We start from the raw sequence: 15,757 nt of genomic DNA on the forward strand, positions 1-15,757 counted from the left end.
TAGATTTGTGATTTCGAAATCTCACTTTAAAGTCGGTGGTAGTAGATCCCACGTATTGCAGGCGACATTTCGTACAGGAAGCCAAGTAAATTACATTTTTAGAGTCACAGGAAAGTCTAGAGTGAATGGTGTAATTTTTGCCCGTCTGAAAGCTGAGAAATGATTTAGATTCAACAAAGAAATTCTGACAGAGGTCGCATCTTGTCCTATCGCATTTAAAGCAGCCATTGTTATGAGGAATGGTTTGTCTCTCGCTGGCAGTTTTAAAACGAGATGGTGCTAACAATTCTTTGAGATTTTTCGATTGACGAAAAGAGATGGTATGATAGAACTTCGAGGAAAAAGTTCTTTCAATTTGGGGTTAGATTGCTAGGATGGGGGAGAACCGATATGGTTACCCTGAACGATCCCACATTTGTGGTATCGTCCAATCCATGCCAGAGTGCTCAAACTAGTAAAGCCTACTAAGCTATGCGAGATGGTCGAAGACATTTATTGCTACTCAGTTTCATGTTCCTTGCGGAGCAATCATTAGACAACAGCCAAAAATATATTTAGTGTCTTTATCTATCTATATAAATGAATAGAATAAATGTTTGAAAAGAAAATTTGCCCTTAGCGGGATTTGAACCCACGTCCCCTTGTTTTTTTTTTTTTGTTTTTTTTTATTTCTACTAAGACAGCTCAATGTAAGCCGCTTCTAAGCTATTCTATTTACAAGGAGACAAGGTTGAGATTTCTTAACTATTACAGGTTTTCTACTTATTGCAGTGTTACATTTATTGAGGCTAACTAGTGATAACATAACAAAAGGTTTGATATTACTGCGTATATATGGTGGGACTCGTTACATTGTATTAACCTGGTTGTTGGCATATACTAGCCAAAATTACGTATTCCAATAGGTCTCTATAGGTGAAAATGGAGTCGTTCATTTACTAGGCTTACAATAGTATCGTTAATGCACCATTTCAGAGGGAAATAGTAGCTGAGACCTGTGTTTTGTACTTGAAAATCTTTTTGAATAAAGTGTTTAACCTTAGCATTAAAAATAGACTGTGGTGTGATGTGAATATCGTTTAAACGGAGTTCTGCGGCCGATTTATGTCTAGCGTAACGCGCTATGTTTAGAATGAAATTAGTCAGGTGTGATGAACACTACACTATCAGGACAACCATGCTGACAACACGGCAATCGAAGATGTGATTTACGTGATCGGAGACGTGGTCTCCCGGGAAGCTTAATTTTCAAGGTGACAGGGTAGGGGAAGCCTATAACCCCATATGAAACCCAACTAAGGATCTATTAAAGATACACGACCGAAGTCAACTAAGCGGATGACAAAGGAGGATCCAATAACGGATACAGGCTAATTCAATTAAACAAATTCTGTATACAAGGGAAACCCTGACCCTGTCCACCCCAAATAATCATACTTAAATAGAATAAATGTTTGAAAAGAAAATTTGCCCTGAGCGGGATTTGAACCCACGTCACCCTGTTACTAGTCAGGTGTGATGACACTACACTATCAGGACAACCATAGATATATAGATATCTATATGTATAGATATCTATATAGATATATAGATATCTATATATATATATATATATAACACTGTCACACGGAAAAATCGAAACGCAGACTTCCTATATATATCTCTATAGATATATATAGGAAGTCTGCGTTTCGATTTTTCCGTGTGACAGTGCTCGATACATAAAAGTAGACCGTGATATATGTTGAGTTAAGAAAATACAAAGACTACGCTTTCATCCCTGCAAGCCTGTTTCTTAATTACTCACCCATCAAGGGATTTTATTGATAAGAGTATTCTTAACCATCGTTTACATACTATGCAAATTTTCACAAAGGGCGTGGCGGTAAACGTTTCCTGCTTTAGGCTTGAGAATAATTTCTCTGTTTCTCCTCAGGCACGCCAGTGTGAACAGCTGTTACGTTTATTTGTTCAAGCGTTGGAATTCACAGACAATCCATTTAGCTATCCGCTGTAAGATTCAAATCTACGGTTAAGTTTCAACTTGAGGATGATCTCTTGTTAATCTGTATGTTTTAATGTGAACAGAACCAGAGCAGCCATATCAGTCAATCAGAACAAACTTAGGTGATCCAATGAACCAAAGGAAATTCACCGAGAATCAATGTACTTGTCCAGAGCGCGGGGGGAAGTTTACAACATTTCATGGATTTGAGTGCTTCGCCCATCGAAGGCAACCCGTCCACCTCATTCTATTTAACAAGAAAAAAAAACACATTTTGAACTCCACTCTTAGTCTTTATAAAGTCTCTGAAGTATTTCATAGGTTTTTCTTACAAAGCGTTCAACGTGTCTTATCCAATTGGTCAGAAATGATTGTAAGAAGCGCAAGCTTGTTAACCACATCGCAGCGGAACGGGTGTCTTGCGGTGACCAACTGAAAACCGAACAACGTTTATTTTGGATCTTCCTATCATTATTTTCTTCGTCTTTACCGTCAGTACTTCCTCTCCCCTTTCCTTATCTTATTTTTTATGTTACAATTAGTATGTCTTGGATTGTTATCATTTTCCAGTAAATAACGTTTATTTTACCAGTCTCCCGGCTGTTGTCCTTTTAATTATTGCTGTCTGAACCTCTTGGCTTCTACGGGTTCCTCGCTATTCAATAATATGTTTGTTAATCTTCACTCAACTTTTGGTAGAAATAGATAACAGTGAATGAATTTCAAAACCTTGCACGTGGCCATCTTGTTGTAGGTATTCCCGGGGCACGATGCGTGAAGTTGTATTTTTCCAATTGGTGGAGAGATTTTCTACAGCAGTGACCGAGCTCAGTTTTCCTCTTCCCTCTGGTACGTGTTTCTCATTGAAGGAGAAAATAAAAGATCTCGTTCATTTCAGGTTGTTTTAACAAAACAGTGGTTAGATTTTATTTCATATTTATAGACCCGTCACTCGTATCCTCAGCTTGTTAACTGCGTAATTGCGTAATTTATTGTAATTTTAACTTTGTCCGTTTTCACTGCATTATTTGCAGTGGGGAAGGACTAGAAAGGGACATAGGAACCATTCGTGCTAGTCCACCCTCCCACCCATCCCACCCCAGGGGAGGACATCCATCACACAGTAATCTCGTGTGTGGGAAATTAACGTCTCCTACCCCTAACCCTGCAGGAGACGGGACCTCCATTTATTCGTCCCTATCCGAGAAGACTAGAATATCTAACCATTTCTTGATGTTATAGAAAGGTAGCAAATTCTTCTCAATTATTTTAAGACCCTGAGTGTTGGTCCGGTCGGGGCTCGAACCCTCGACCTCCCGCACAACAGTCCAGCGCTCTATCCATTGAGCTAACCGGGAGGCGGTATTTCTATATAAGTTTTTTTTCGTCATTGACCGTAGAAGTATCACGGTTTGACCCAGCAATATTGTTACCAATATCAGTGATATTCTCCCACGGCTCGAGCTCGAGTGCCACTGATGCTGTTTTCACCCCTCTTTGAAATCGTTTGACGATCTCCAACTAAACATACACACGACAACGTAGAATCTGAATTAGCCTGATTGCAGGCGGTAGTTTGTGTTTTTAAGCGCGAATTTCAGCGCGGCGAATATTCAGTCGACGTATTGGACGGTTGGAAGATCTTGGATGAGTGACAAAGCGAGCGGGAGGGGGGAGGTTTTTCTGGTCTGTCTCCCCCTCCACCCTCCTCCTCGCTTTGTCACTTATCCCAGATCTTCCACCCGTCCGATATGGCAATGAAATATTCGCCGCGCTGAAATATTCGCCGCACTGAATCTAGCGCTTGAAAATACGAAGTACCGCCTGCGAGCGGGCTAAATGTGAATCTGAATATGAACAGTAAACGATCTCACTTTGCCCATTTTACAACTGTTCTCTTCTTTTCAATGTTGTTGATGTCCTTGAGATGATCAGTCACCATTGGTCTATCGCAGGGAGACAATTTATTCGTCATTGTCTATTTCCTTCAGGTTTCCGTACATCGATGACATGCCTGGGGTTTCGCTGCTTGGAAAGAAGGTGAGATTGTTGTGTTTATCAAAACTTTATAATTGTCGTATCTGTGCCTCTCAAGGTGGATGCAGTGCCCTCATGATTAGTAGGTTATTTTGCATTGTCTCTCTCGTAGATTGTTTCTACAATACGTGGATAATAGCGTGTTGCAACTGACGAAGGGTTTTATAACTCGACTTGTTGAAGGTAAACATTTAACAGAATTATGTGAAACACTTTTTGCTATTTGATAAACTTTATTCTTAATTATTTAAGTTAGTTATTTGCATCCATGTTAATCTGCTGTCTATCAACCGCCTTGAGACCAGTGTCTCAAAAACGGTTCCGAAAATTCGCGGGCCCTGAAGCCCTCTGTTAAAACTAGGGAATGGTAATGCACGATTTAGGTCAAAAACCCGCCCTTCCTCATCTCCAGATGTTTTTATTGTTTGAATTCTAAGCTATCAATATCCTGATCTTGAATGTAAAACGACGAATGAAAAACAGCTTTTCGAGACTAGAAACTATCGAGAAACGGGCCCCCTGGTCCCTTTTTGAGGCATCTGTTATCTCCTGTATGTTCTTCGACCCTCGAAAACGGTAACTTTACGGTTTTACTCTGTTCAAAGTCACTTGTGCGACAACCGTGAACCACAAGGGGGAATTTTTTGGGTCAGCACCTTCCAGTTCCATTTCCAGTATTATCCTCCATTTAGTAATTTTGTTGCTCCGGAGTGGCATCGTTGAATTGTCGTTCAATCGATGCCTCGAGACCAGCTGCCGTTTGTCTGCTCCTTTTCGCTTGTTCAATGATAGAAGGTTTATTAAAAGTATTCAAAAATGGCACCCAAGTGGTGAAATACATGTGAATTTACAAGTATACTTTAAATATTTAAAAAATACGAAAATCTTACATTTGACTTTAAAATTAAGAATCTAAAGGGACTGGGAATTACAAGAATCGACAGTTACATACCAATAGAGACGTTCAGCAACTTCATGATATCCTTAATGTTAATTAAGGTGTCGTGTCGGTGTGGCCGCTTTGTTTTCGCAAATAATGAAACGGAAACCTGTCTTTTCATAGTGGTGGACGGTAGTTACGAAACTCATACGTTACATTGTCCGAATACAACTTGGTAAAATTTGATATTGTGTGTAAGACTTATTCCATCTCCTATCAACATTTTTCTTAGGGTCTTCGCTGGGTTCTTTCAACCCCCTTCATTAAAATAACGCGGTTAGTGGTAGCATGTGGTATTTTTCATCGAAAATTGTTGTACTTTCTTATCATTTTTCCCTTGTAGAATTCGATTTAGGTGAACGGGAAGAGGAGGAGTTTGTCTTTCGAATTATTTGTCGCTTGAAGCATGTAAGTTGATTCTTCAATAAGAATCCAACAGCTCTCTGTCGAGGAATCTAACCAACGGTTCCGTTATGTCTTGGAGAAAAGATGTAAAGAGGAATTTCAGGAAATCTCAAAAAAGTAAAGTCATGTTCTAGAATACGCAATTAATTTATATATGAACTCAGTCACCGAGTAAGGTTGGTTGTTTTGTCGGCAGAGACCGACTGTTTGGAGAAGCTTTGAATGGGCCGGAACTTTGTTTACAGTCAAGGCTTTCAGCAGCAACTTGGAGATAAACAGCGTTTATCGTTTCCTTTGAGTTCGTACCAGAGTTCGTTCCTTTGAGTTCGTACCAGAGTTGGCTAAAGCCCACGTAAACTTGAAGTAGATTGCGTTGACTTAGAGTCACTGCCTGCGTTATTAAATTCCGAAACACGCAATTGTTGAAAAATGCGTATTAATCTTCACTATACTTAGTTGGCTATTCATGTTTGTTTTGGAAGTAGTCTCGTTTGATTTGCCTGAAGTCGTCTTTATTTATTTGATACCAATCTACTGTTTCATCTTAGAGCCTTGCTAAAGAGGCCTTAATGCGCTGGGATCATCCTTTTAAAGCCAGGTGAGCTGCTAGTTTACCATTCATGTGCAAGATATTAACCATTTCAACTTTGTTGATATATCCAAATTAAGGCAAATTAAGGCAGCCCCAAACAGTTTCTCTAGAAACTATCAGCCTTTATTCATGTGCAAGATATATTTGCAAAACTGAGCACATACCGCAAAGGCTTATGGTTACAGTAGAGCTCTTCGTCAGAAGTTCTGGGTTCGAGCCTGGACGGAAGTCATTGTGTCGTGTGCGTGTGTGAAATACTTTACTCACAAAGCCATTCTCTGCTCAATCCAAGAAGTAGCTTTTATTTGATAACCTCGATTTGTTCTTTTATCTCTTTTCGTTATTAGGTTATTTTCTCAGAGACTCGTGGAAGATCTACTAAATAAAGATCCATCAGGAGGTATCATGGTCCAGCTGCGCTTTTTGAATCGATCTTGATAATCGTTTATTCAATCGCTCAATTCTTCATGCCTTTAGTCGTTTATTTATTCATTTGATATATTCTTTCGAAGGCCGTGAAAACCCGGAAAGTCATCAGGCAGGCAGAGGAAACAGCCTCCAAAGCGGATTTTTACTCGTAGACGCCGGTAGGTAACTCTGTTTTGTGGAAATTGTAATCGTAATGATTTTTGTTTAGCGCATATTTCTCGTCAAGAGTCGATGCTCTTAACATTAAATGTCAAGGGGCAAGAAGGACAGTCACTGTTCGTTCATAATAAGTATCGCCCACCGTCCTGGCCTTTCGTCCATAATAAGTGTCACCCGCTCTCCTGGCCTAATCAGAGACGGACGTCGACCTGAACCGAGTCTCCACCCCCTGATCTGTCCGCAGATTGATATGAGCAAGAGATATTTGCAAAACTGAGCACATACCGCAAAGGCTTATGGTTATAGGTAGGGTTCTTCGTCAGAAGTTGTGGTTCGAGCCTGGACGGAAGTCATTGCAAACAGTCACCGCCTAGACCCCGATTCCATCCTCCAAATTATCATTCTCGATTGATTGTATGAATTTTTCTGCCTGAAGTTGCTTTTAATTTGTAGCCATTGACTGCTGAGTTACTCAAACCGGTTGTGACGTGTGTAGTTGACACGCACTCGTTTTACTGCGCTGGAGACTGAGTCTGTCTGATTGTTCACTGTTTCACCTTTGGCCGTTTCAATTACTGTTGGTTGTAGACCAAGAGTTAATCGAAAACTTTCGTTTCCTGCCTTAAGCCGTTTAGGCAATACATTCACTCAGAATATGGGGACCTCATGAGTAGTCTCCACACTGAGACTCCTTTTTGAAAGCCTTTTGGTTTTAGCTTGGTTGTACTCTCGCAACTCTGAAGTGCTCTCAAATCAGTCAGTTGAAGTAACTTAGATTATTAACGTTTCAGAACCACCTCCAGATGCCGATTCAGACAGTTTCCTACCTTTAACAAATCTAATGAAAACTCTGAGATATAATGGTAAGACTAAGGTACTCAAGATTTTAAGGAACATGTTACAGTGACACGCAGCGGTTGGAACGACAGTATTTCCAATCTTTTCCAAGCGTTGATGTATGAAATTTCGTAAAACGTGTTTTAGGGACATGAAGACCCCAATTTTCAATGAATTATTGTTTGAACTGCTCGTCCACACTGTGTGCTGTGCGTTTGTCCATTAGATTACAGATAACGTTAAAAGTTGTGTTGAGCACAAAAAAGTGGCATGCAAATGAGACGCAACCTTGTGTCTCGCCGATGTTCTTTCTCTTGTTATTAGTTTATGGTGGTGATCAACATCATGGTGATTATTATTTTCATTGTCATTTTCACTTCAATAGCAGCCGAGGTCAGCAAGCAAACTGTAACCCCGGTTGATCTTGACTACGTTGAGGAACAAGCTTTACTGGAAACACAACGGGAAATAGTCGGGAGCCTGGGAACGATTCCGTTTTAAGACAAGAAGCGCCGCGTGTCTAGGATGGAAACACCTCAGGGAAAAAAGGTTCACTGAAGAGAATTTCAAGGAGGAGAAGGGAATTTGAACCTGCAGTTTCACCTCGCAGTTCAGAAGCTTTGGTTGGTCAACTTCTGTTTTACCAAGAAACCTTGGAATCATACTGGCCGAAAGCTTGAATAGAAATACTGCTTTTTCTCCCAGTTTGCATACAGCAATACTGCAAAATGACTCATTAAGATCATAAGAACTAAAAAGCTTTGATTGTTAAACGAATTCTCCTTATTAGTAAATAATAATTACATTTTCCGTAATTCAGCCTATGGCTGCAAGGTGTTTATAATAAAGTATCTATCTATCTATCTATCTATCTATCTATCTATCTATCTATCTATCTATCTATCTAATACCAAATGAAATCTATAGAGAATAGTAAGGAGAATATGGACTCTGAGGGTTGTCGTGAGAATAGAAACGAATAGAGTACTTTGTTTGCTCAAATGAATTGGGTATTTTATATGTATGTACAGAATTATGAAATTTAATTTTTTTTTTAATTTATAGAAAACTCGATTAAGTTTGAATTGGTCTAAGCTACGACTATTTTTGAACGGTGTTTATAGCTATATGCTGCTATAAAAAGTCAGATTAAGAATATATTTCTTTTTAGAGAAATGCGTATTTCAATAATTTTAAATTGGTTTCACAATTATCTGTGGTACTCTTTGATCATTGACGTTTTTAAATCGACGATGAAAATGCAAACGTCGAGAATGACAAATCCGTTGGATATCAAGTTACATACGTCTCAATTATTACTAAATATGAAACCCCTTATTTCACGTTTTAGAAGAAACAGAAATACCCTTGTTATCTGCTCTTCTATGTACACAAACTTGCTTATCTTATACGATACCTTTCAGCTCAATTTTGACCGCTTTTAGTTGGATATTACACTTAAGTCGCCACCGCACATTGGCACGCAATGCTATAGTTGTTTCAGGGAAGGAAGGCAGCAAGAAAACGTTGGCAAGAAACGTCTTTTGAGGTACCTTATTACTTTAAACGTTCTTGCTCTAGAAAGTACTTCTACCCAGCGCTCAAAAAAATAAATATTAAAATAGAAGGTGCTTTTTTTGCTTTAAATCAACGATTCGTGATAGCTTTGATGATAATCCACGGCACTTTTAAAACTAATAATTCGCAGCGGAGGGTAGGTTTATATAAAAAAACTGTCCGCTTGGCTTTTCATATCTACGTCTCGCCAATTAGAAAAACATTTGCAGTTTATCTCAGCGTGAAATTTCATTAGCGCTGCCAACAAAGCTTTTAAGAATTTCAGCTCAGCAGGTGTTTAGCTCAAACAAAATGTAATTGATAAAAGGTGATCTCTGAAAAACCGCAAATTATCGCCAATGTGAGGATGTTCCTTAGAAACGGATGGTCGGTAGCTAGCAAAATATTTATCAGAGATCTCTATCGTAAAGATTTAAAATAAAAGCTTGTGTACCTTGTTGATACGATCACTAAACCACAGTACGCTCTGAGAAATAATTAGAAGAAACTTTCGTAGTGAAAATAGAGCGCATTTAGCTGCAGTGCTCGGACGTAATGTTTTTGCTGGATAAATCGGGAACAACGGTAAGTATTCAGTTTAAAATTAATTGGAAGACGTTTTGAGCCTTTCCTCATCGTTAAAACTTTTAAGACAATCAAAAGACTGTCATGTCACACGAAGCCGTTCCACTTTCACGGATGTTGCTTGGAGCAAACTTTCGCAATCAACTGTCGAGGAAATCGTTCTGATATTCTTCTCACATTTCGGATAACAAAATCAAGAATTGTGAGGAATGAAAAGAGAGGGGTATCGATTGTTTCTCGTTTACAATTGAAAGAAAATCCTTTTCGTTTGATCGAACTCTCGCTGCGTGAATACTTTCAATCGGCCGAACGGCATTTTTTTTTTTAAAGAGAGATGTCGATAGACCAACAAAAGTCATATTTGTAAGTTTTTCCACAGCATTCCAATAGGATTATTACGCTGATAAAATGATACAAAAAGTGTGGTATTCGAGTTTTTTGAAACAAGTAATTAGAACTTTCCCTTCCTTGCAGGTGTACAAGTGTACGATAGGCTTATCCCACTTAGGACGCGTGTAGTATCTTTTTATCTTTGAACTGCGTCAGTAAAATATGTTTGTGATTTAGGGTTAATTTACTTATTCTAATGAAAATGCTGGAGTATTTCTCCCAACCTAAAGCCAGTTACGCAATAAACAACTTCGCGCAATCGAGTTCTACGACCATTTATCAATTTTTTTTTTACTTAATTTCTTTCGACTGAGTGGCTCGAGGCGCAAGGTTAAGCACGATTATTTTTCTACCACTGTCATAATCAACTCTTTTGGAATCAAAGTTTAAAATTAAAGCGATTTGAAGCTGCAAACCTGAGAATGACTTAATCAAGACACCCTTAGCTTCGAGTAATTCAGCCTGATTTCGAGCTTAAATCCGAAAAAATTGAGAGCGTGATTCCCCATTACCTGTTACCCGTACCTCGCTCAAACTGTACCTCCTTCCCCCTACCCCCTGTCCTCGGTTTCTGGTCAGCTCGTCCCCAGTCAGTTCCTTCAACGGTACAACCTCGTTCCCAGGGACCTCTCCTACTCGTCCCCTCTCTAGGGAACGAATAGCACAGGTCCCTGTGACGAGGTTGTTCGAGGTTGACAGTTAAATTTTAGGTCATTTGACAGTTAACCGTTAATTGTTTGGAATGTCGTTTTTTGAACGAACTAAACGAGCGCATTTGGCAGTAATTTTTTATAATGACGCGTTTGTAAAGAACTGTTAATATATAACAGCTATTATTGATAAATGAGTAACGTTTTACAACACCTGAAGTGTTTGCAAATTGTCACGAATTTGAAGAATATAGGGCGCGTGCAATGGTAGGGAAAATGTGACAATGGACGAATTAGGATACATACTATATGGATATTAAAAATTCCTAAACTGGAGGCACCTGCGAAATTCTCCTTCAAAAATTGTAAACTGCTCACCGCCTTTCGGCCTAAGTGCCCCGCAAAGCGCATTTGAGCCTATTCATATGAAGAATGCACTATGTGAATTCATCATTATAATCATCAAAAAACAGGGTGTTTTTGTGTAGTTCCAGTGACTTTCGGGTTAAAAGACCTTCCTCTCACACTCCGACTTCGACATACACGTCTTACCTAGTTCTCAGATGGTGTACTTCCGAACCTGCCCAAGATTATTTTGGGTATCATAGCGTATTTCTTGTGAACAGATCTATGCACAAAGGTTGTAGCTGTTTACATCCATTTAAAATTATGTTATGACTTTTTTCAAATGTTCTTCATCATTGTTTAGTTAGAAGATCGGAAGGAAGTGTCACAGGCAGCCCAGGAGGCGAAATTAGATAGAGAACTACTCCGTTTTGAAGAGGAGCTGGAATTATTTTTAGCTGATAAAGATCATTTTTTGGAGGATCTTTACCGCAGATTAAAACAAATCACTTCTCTCTGGAGATCATGGAGACGTCAGAGATTGCGTGAAATTTCTGTAACGCAACTCGTTTCCGCAAAACAGGTAAACAACTTTGATTGGGTAGATGCTTGTCACATTTGAAGCCAGTGTAAGACTTGACGGTTGGCAAAGCATTAGACTAATATTTTAAAATATTAATATTAATATTAATATTATTATTATTATTATTATTATTATTAATTTGCTAATATTTGAAACTTGCAGGGGATCGAATCATCCAGAATGGCTCAAGTATTTATTCGAAACACGCTCATTTCCTTTTACTTATTTCTTTATCGTACTACATTTCACAATAAGCGTGGTACAAACGGATTCTCTATTCTTTTACCTGTAGATCGAAGATCTTATCCACTGGGAACAAAATCTCCCTGGGAAAAAGGAGACAATAACAAAAATAGAAAAACCAACAGATATGCTGATCAGATTCCTTCAAGCTTGTCACGAATCCAGACAGCTATACGAACAATTCTTCCTCTCGATTTACAAACCTCTTCACCTTTTCTTCGGTGATGACAAAGCTGCCCCTTTCTCCGCGGCATTGGGTCGATTACTCGAGAAGTGGAGTTACCTACTTGAACCAGGCCCTGTTAATCACAGATTACTGAGTGCGGAGAGTGCAGAAGCAGTCCACAACATGGACCTGTCAAATAAACCCCGTGACACAACTTTCAACCTCATTCTGCGGTTAGTGCCAGACTTCGCCGTGAAAGGTTTCGAAGCTCTTTACCTTGCGCGACAATGGAGAGCTCTTTTAGGTTACTCGGGTTACAGTCGAGAGTTGAAGTTTATTCAAATCAGGAGACAGCGTCGTTCAAGGCAACATATCAGCAGAGAGGCTGAAAATTGTTCCGTTCCTTTCAGCATATTTCATAATTTAGAAAGAAAATTGAACCAATCGAAAGATCGATACAAAAAAGTGGACCCAAGAGATCACGTAACAAAAGCGGTGCTTAACCGTGAAGTTTACACCAACACGAATCAAGGCGCGGAAGGAACATTTGCACGATCCTTCAGTGATGATAAGAAATTCACTTCATTTACCCGCGAGTCTAACGAACAGCGAATCCATCGTTTGCAGATAGATCTGAAACGTGAACAACTAAAAGTGCAGAGGCTTAGAACCGAACTTCTTCATACTGAAATTGCGTCGCGTTACACGTGGGAACCGCCAATGCTGACTCCGCTGTTTGACATTCTGGCAGCCTCCAAGGGAAAATGCCGCATGTTAAGAAATGAGATTTCAAAACAGGCATGCCAGCTTGAACGTGCTTTTGATAGAATCCCTGATTCCAGAGGTTTGGTCCAAACTAGTAAGGACTCTTTCACGTCAGAAAGGATTAGGTTAGCATCCAGGCCTCTTTTGAACTCTCGACACCGCGCGCAAACCACTTAAAGATAAGCTCACTTGTGAACTGGCCCAGCGTTTTAGTTAATACACGTAGGTGGGAAACAAATAGCCTAGAGACGATTGTAGGAGATAATCTATTCTCCGCACTGAATTTATCATGGAAATGAAGAGAGTGGGAAGTCTGTTGAGAGGGCAAGACTATTCTAATCTCTTGTGCAAAAGCAAGGGCCTGACCATAGTGCAAGAAGTGACTCAGGAATATCTTAATATAATAAAAGCTTTCGATCAGAGCGTATATTTGCCCCCGAGCTAAGCTGTTTGATACCAGCATATCAACCACTCCATCTCGTACACTTAGAAATGCTACAGCGTTTGGTTAAAAAACACAATTGATAATTTGTTTCTGATGACAATTTCATAAACGATTTCCGGATTTTTGCGGGCATACCACCGAGATAATTACATGAAGCTCAAGCCCCTCCGGTACTTGGAGTTCATTCTTCGCCGACTCTGTGTTGGATAATTAACCATGGACACGATGATAAACACTTTAGTTTTACCGAATCACTTTAAAACTCAGAGTTTCTGATCTTAAAGTTAGTTTCATAACTGATCCATGATAGATAGATCATACGAACTGATCGTACGAAGCGCTTTCCCATAGAAAGCAGACCCAAGCCTCCGTTTCACTATTTACAACATACGGGTTAGATGTAAATCAACTCGGGCGTAAAGTTTTTTTTTTTTTTTTTGATTTACAAAGTGTCTTTCATCGTAAATGAGCGGATTTGGGTTCTAAATCTGTTGATTTGACCGGGTAATTAGCAAAGGACTCCCTGCCGATTGAGAAAAAAATCAACACTTCCGGCGAGGCGAGTGCGAGGTACAAAGATTGCACCAACTTGTCCTCGCGATCCCGTCCCTAACCAGAAGAGTAAACAAGCGATTATTAAGGTAAGCAGGGTCTTGGCTGTACTTGTTTTTTATCAATTTGCAGGTTCATTAGTCGTGAATCAACCTACTTTGTATTTTCCGAGAGAGAGATAACTCTGTGAACTTACACTGTGGAAAAAGTGAACGTCACTTTAAGATGTTATTTAAAAAAAGGAAACCTTATGTGAACCCATCAAGCCACTCGATTGCAAACGTTTTGAGGCAAATACAAAAAAAGAAATATTTTGTTCAATCAGCGTTGGCGGCTTAGGCGTCGGCCTTGAGACAACTTGACTCCCTGATTTCGCTTTGTCCCCACACACGACGTCAAAATCAACATCAACAAAGGGACATTGTTACCACTGACAACGTATTCTTTGTGTAACATAGATACGAAATTTTTACTCAGACTGTTTTGTTGATTCAATCGAGCAGAGCATCACATAAGAGCAGCCAGTTTTCCGCATATAGAAAAGTTCGTTTTTTTGTAGGTGCGATGCAGTTCTGGCTTAGTTGGCAAAAAAAAAAAAAAAAAAAAAAAACGCGTACTTTTTCTAAGCAAAGAAGCGTGTGGCTGCCAATTTTCGATTTTCGAAGCTTAGGGAGGTTTGAGAAAAACAAGGTTGTCAATGTGAGAGTATGAAGGGGGCTTGGAGAGGGAAAAAAAAGTTTCCTGCCTTTCTCTAATCTTCCTCTTCCTTTTCGCGTTGAAGCTTACACCGAAATCAAACATGGTGATCGGGTAAACCTGACTATCATTAAGTTTTAGTGTATAACACTTCTGAGACGCCTGCAAACCACGATATAACTAGATGACACTACCACATGACGTAAGGGAAGCAAAACGCTCATAAGACGCCTGCAAACCATTATATAACTAGATGAGACTACCATACGACGTGGGGGAAGCAAGACGGTGTTGAAGAGCCAGAATAACGCTAACAAGGTAGAAGTATAAGTCCTAAGCTACAAAGATTTTGTTCGCGATCTTAATATGTTTATTTACCTCCCAACTATTTATCTGTAGAACAAACAAACAAATTGACAAACACGAGTACAAGCTAAGTTTTGTATCAAGAATAAAAAACCGGAGATCGTGGCAAATCTTGTTTGTGCACATCCGTCCCTGAATTGTCGACAATTGCAAACGAATAAACTTGTTCATTATTCTATCAGGCTAAGACGTCATTAGGTCAACCTGTGACATTAGACGAAAGCTAAAACAGTGCATTGGCACAAGACGTGCGGACAGGCCAGGGCGAGGAAGGTGATTTATGAAAAGATCGAAATCATATTATCTGAATTAGAAATACACTGCAAATAGAATTATTTTTTTGGTGTCTAGTATGATGTCAACCGCCCCTGATTATAGCACCTTTCATGAATAATACGTCGGGCCTTGCAGGACGGCAGACAAGAAGACAAAGTGCATCTTTTCCACAGAGTTGGAAGCCTGCAAGCTCAGTCGCCGACGCCTCTGCAAAGCTGCATCCTCTATGATTCTCGCCATCGTCTGACCTCCTCACAAAATTATATCTATACCAGGTATTTATTAGTAGAGCCATTGTATTCGAACAAAATTTAGCACATTTCAGAACCATTGACTGTTTTTTTTTTTATTTCTTGCCTTTGATGTCTTCGATGTTACGTCATACTCAGCACATTTTCCGAGAGTAACAATGAGTTTATGCCTAACCGGCTTGCGTCAACTCCAACGCCGAACAGCAAAAAAACATAAAAACCCTTATTTTTCTTGTCATCATTCTTAGAGAAAAACAACCGTGATTCTCTCAGCCGAAACTTGAGATTTTTAGGTCCAATGTTCTATTACAGAGTTACAAAGGTCCAGTTGATCGGCTCTTCTATTTAATAGGCTCAACTACGAAATGTTTCTGCATGGTAGTCTGATCAGAAATGACGAGGTCGTATTGTATTTGAACAGACAAGAGAGAATAAATATTTTTTCTTGTTTTGCTACTCCCACGTTTGTGAAAGAACAAAAGC

The 15,757-nt window shown here is 39.4% G+C and overlaps 3 protein-coding genes across 6 annotated transcripts in view; all 3 read left to right on the forward strand.

Moving 5' to 3' along the window:
• The window catches only part of LOC111322429 (gamma-secretase-activating protein), a 29,863-nt gene extending 21,592 nt beyond the window's left edge, over positions 1-8,271 (forward strand). For 2 of the 4 annotated variants that reach the window (XM_022925518.2, XM_088732501.1), the window contains exons 30-39: positions 1,937-2,013; positions 2,760-2,854; positions 3,997-4,045; positions 4,155-4,225; positions 5,326-5,390; positions 5,936-5,985; positions 6,327-6,379; positions 6,492-6,566; positions 7,359-7,430; positions 7,790-8,271. In XM_022925518.2, coding sequence (XP_022781253.2) covers positions 1,937-2,013; positions 2,760-2,854; positions 3,997-4,045; positions 4,155-4,225; positions 5,326-5,390; positions 5,936-5,985; positions 6,327-6,379; positions 6,492-6,566; positions 7,359-7,430; positions 7,790-7,905 — 723 coding nt within the window. In that variant the 3' untranslated portion in view covers positions 7,906-8,271. Of the gene's footprint in view, positions 1-1,936; positions 2,014-2,759; positions 2,855-3,996; positions 4,046-4,154; positions 4,226-5,214; positions 5,259-5,325; positions 5,505-5,935; positions 5,986-6,326; positions 6,386-6,491; positions 6,567-7,358; positions 7,431-7,789 lie in introns of those variants that run through there. The other 2 variants (XR_015991485.1, XR_015991484.1) reach the window with 2 other exon arrangements.
• A 501-nt stretch (positions 8,272-8,772) lies between these two features.
• Positions 8,773-13,115, forward strand: LOC111322430 (uncharacterized). The gene is made up of 3 exons (XM_022925522.2): positions 8,773-9,546; positions 11,296-11,514; positions 11,807-13,115. The coding sequence occupies exons 1-3, from the start codon at positions 9,517-9,519 to the stop codon at positions 12,863-12,865; spliced, it is 1,308 nt and encodes a 435-aa protein (XP_022781257.1). The 5' UTR covers positions 8,773-9,516; the 3' UTR covers positions 12,866-13,115.
• A 1,388-nt stretch (positions 13,116-14,503) lies between these two features.
• Positions 14,504-15,757, forward strand: part of LOC111322421 (uncharacterized) — a 28,495-nt gene continuing 27,241 nt past the window's right edge. Inside the window, exons 1-2 of the mRNA XM_088732504.1 lie at positions 14,504-14,699; positions 14,930-15,298. The gene's annotated coding sequence lies outside the window, so the exon portion shown is untranslated. The remainder of the gene's footprint in view (positions 14,700-14,929; positions 15,299-15,757) is intronic.

The sequence above is a fragment of the Stylophora pistillata genome, chromosome 9 (genome assembly GCF_964205215.1).
Source record: "Stylophora pistillata chromosome 9, jaStyPist1.2, whole genome shotgun sequence".
Lineage (NCBI taxonomy): Eukaryota > Metazoa > Cnidaria > Anthozoa > Scleractinia > Pocilloporidae > Stylophora > Stylophora pistillata.

Excerpts from the sequence above, each read along its gene's own strand:
- LOC111322430 (XM_022925522.2), top strand. The coding sequence starts at position 9,517 with ATGTTTTTGCTGGATAAATCGGGAACAACG. Across the intron at positions 9,547-11,295 it reads TGGATAAATCGGGAACAACG|TTAGAAGATCGGAAGGAAGT; the intron begins GTAAGTATTCAG and ends ATCATTGTTTAG. Across the intron at positions 11,515-11,806 it reads AACTCGTTTCCGCAAAACAG|ATCGAAGATCTTATCCACTG; the intron begins GTAAACAACTTT and ends TTTTACCTGTAG.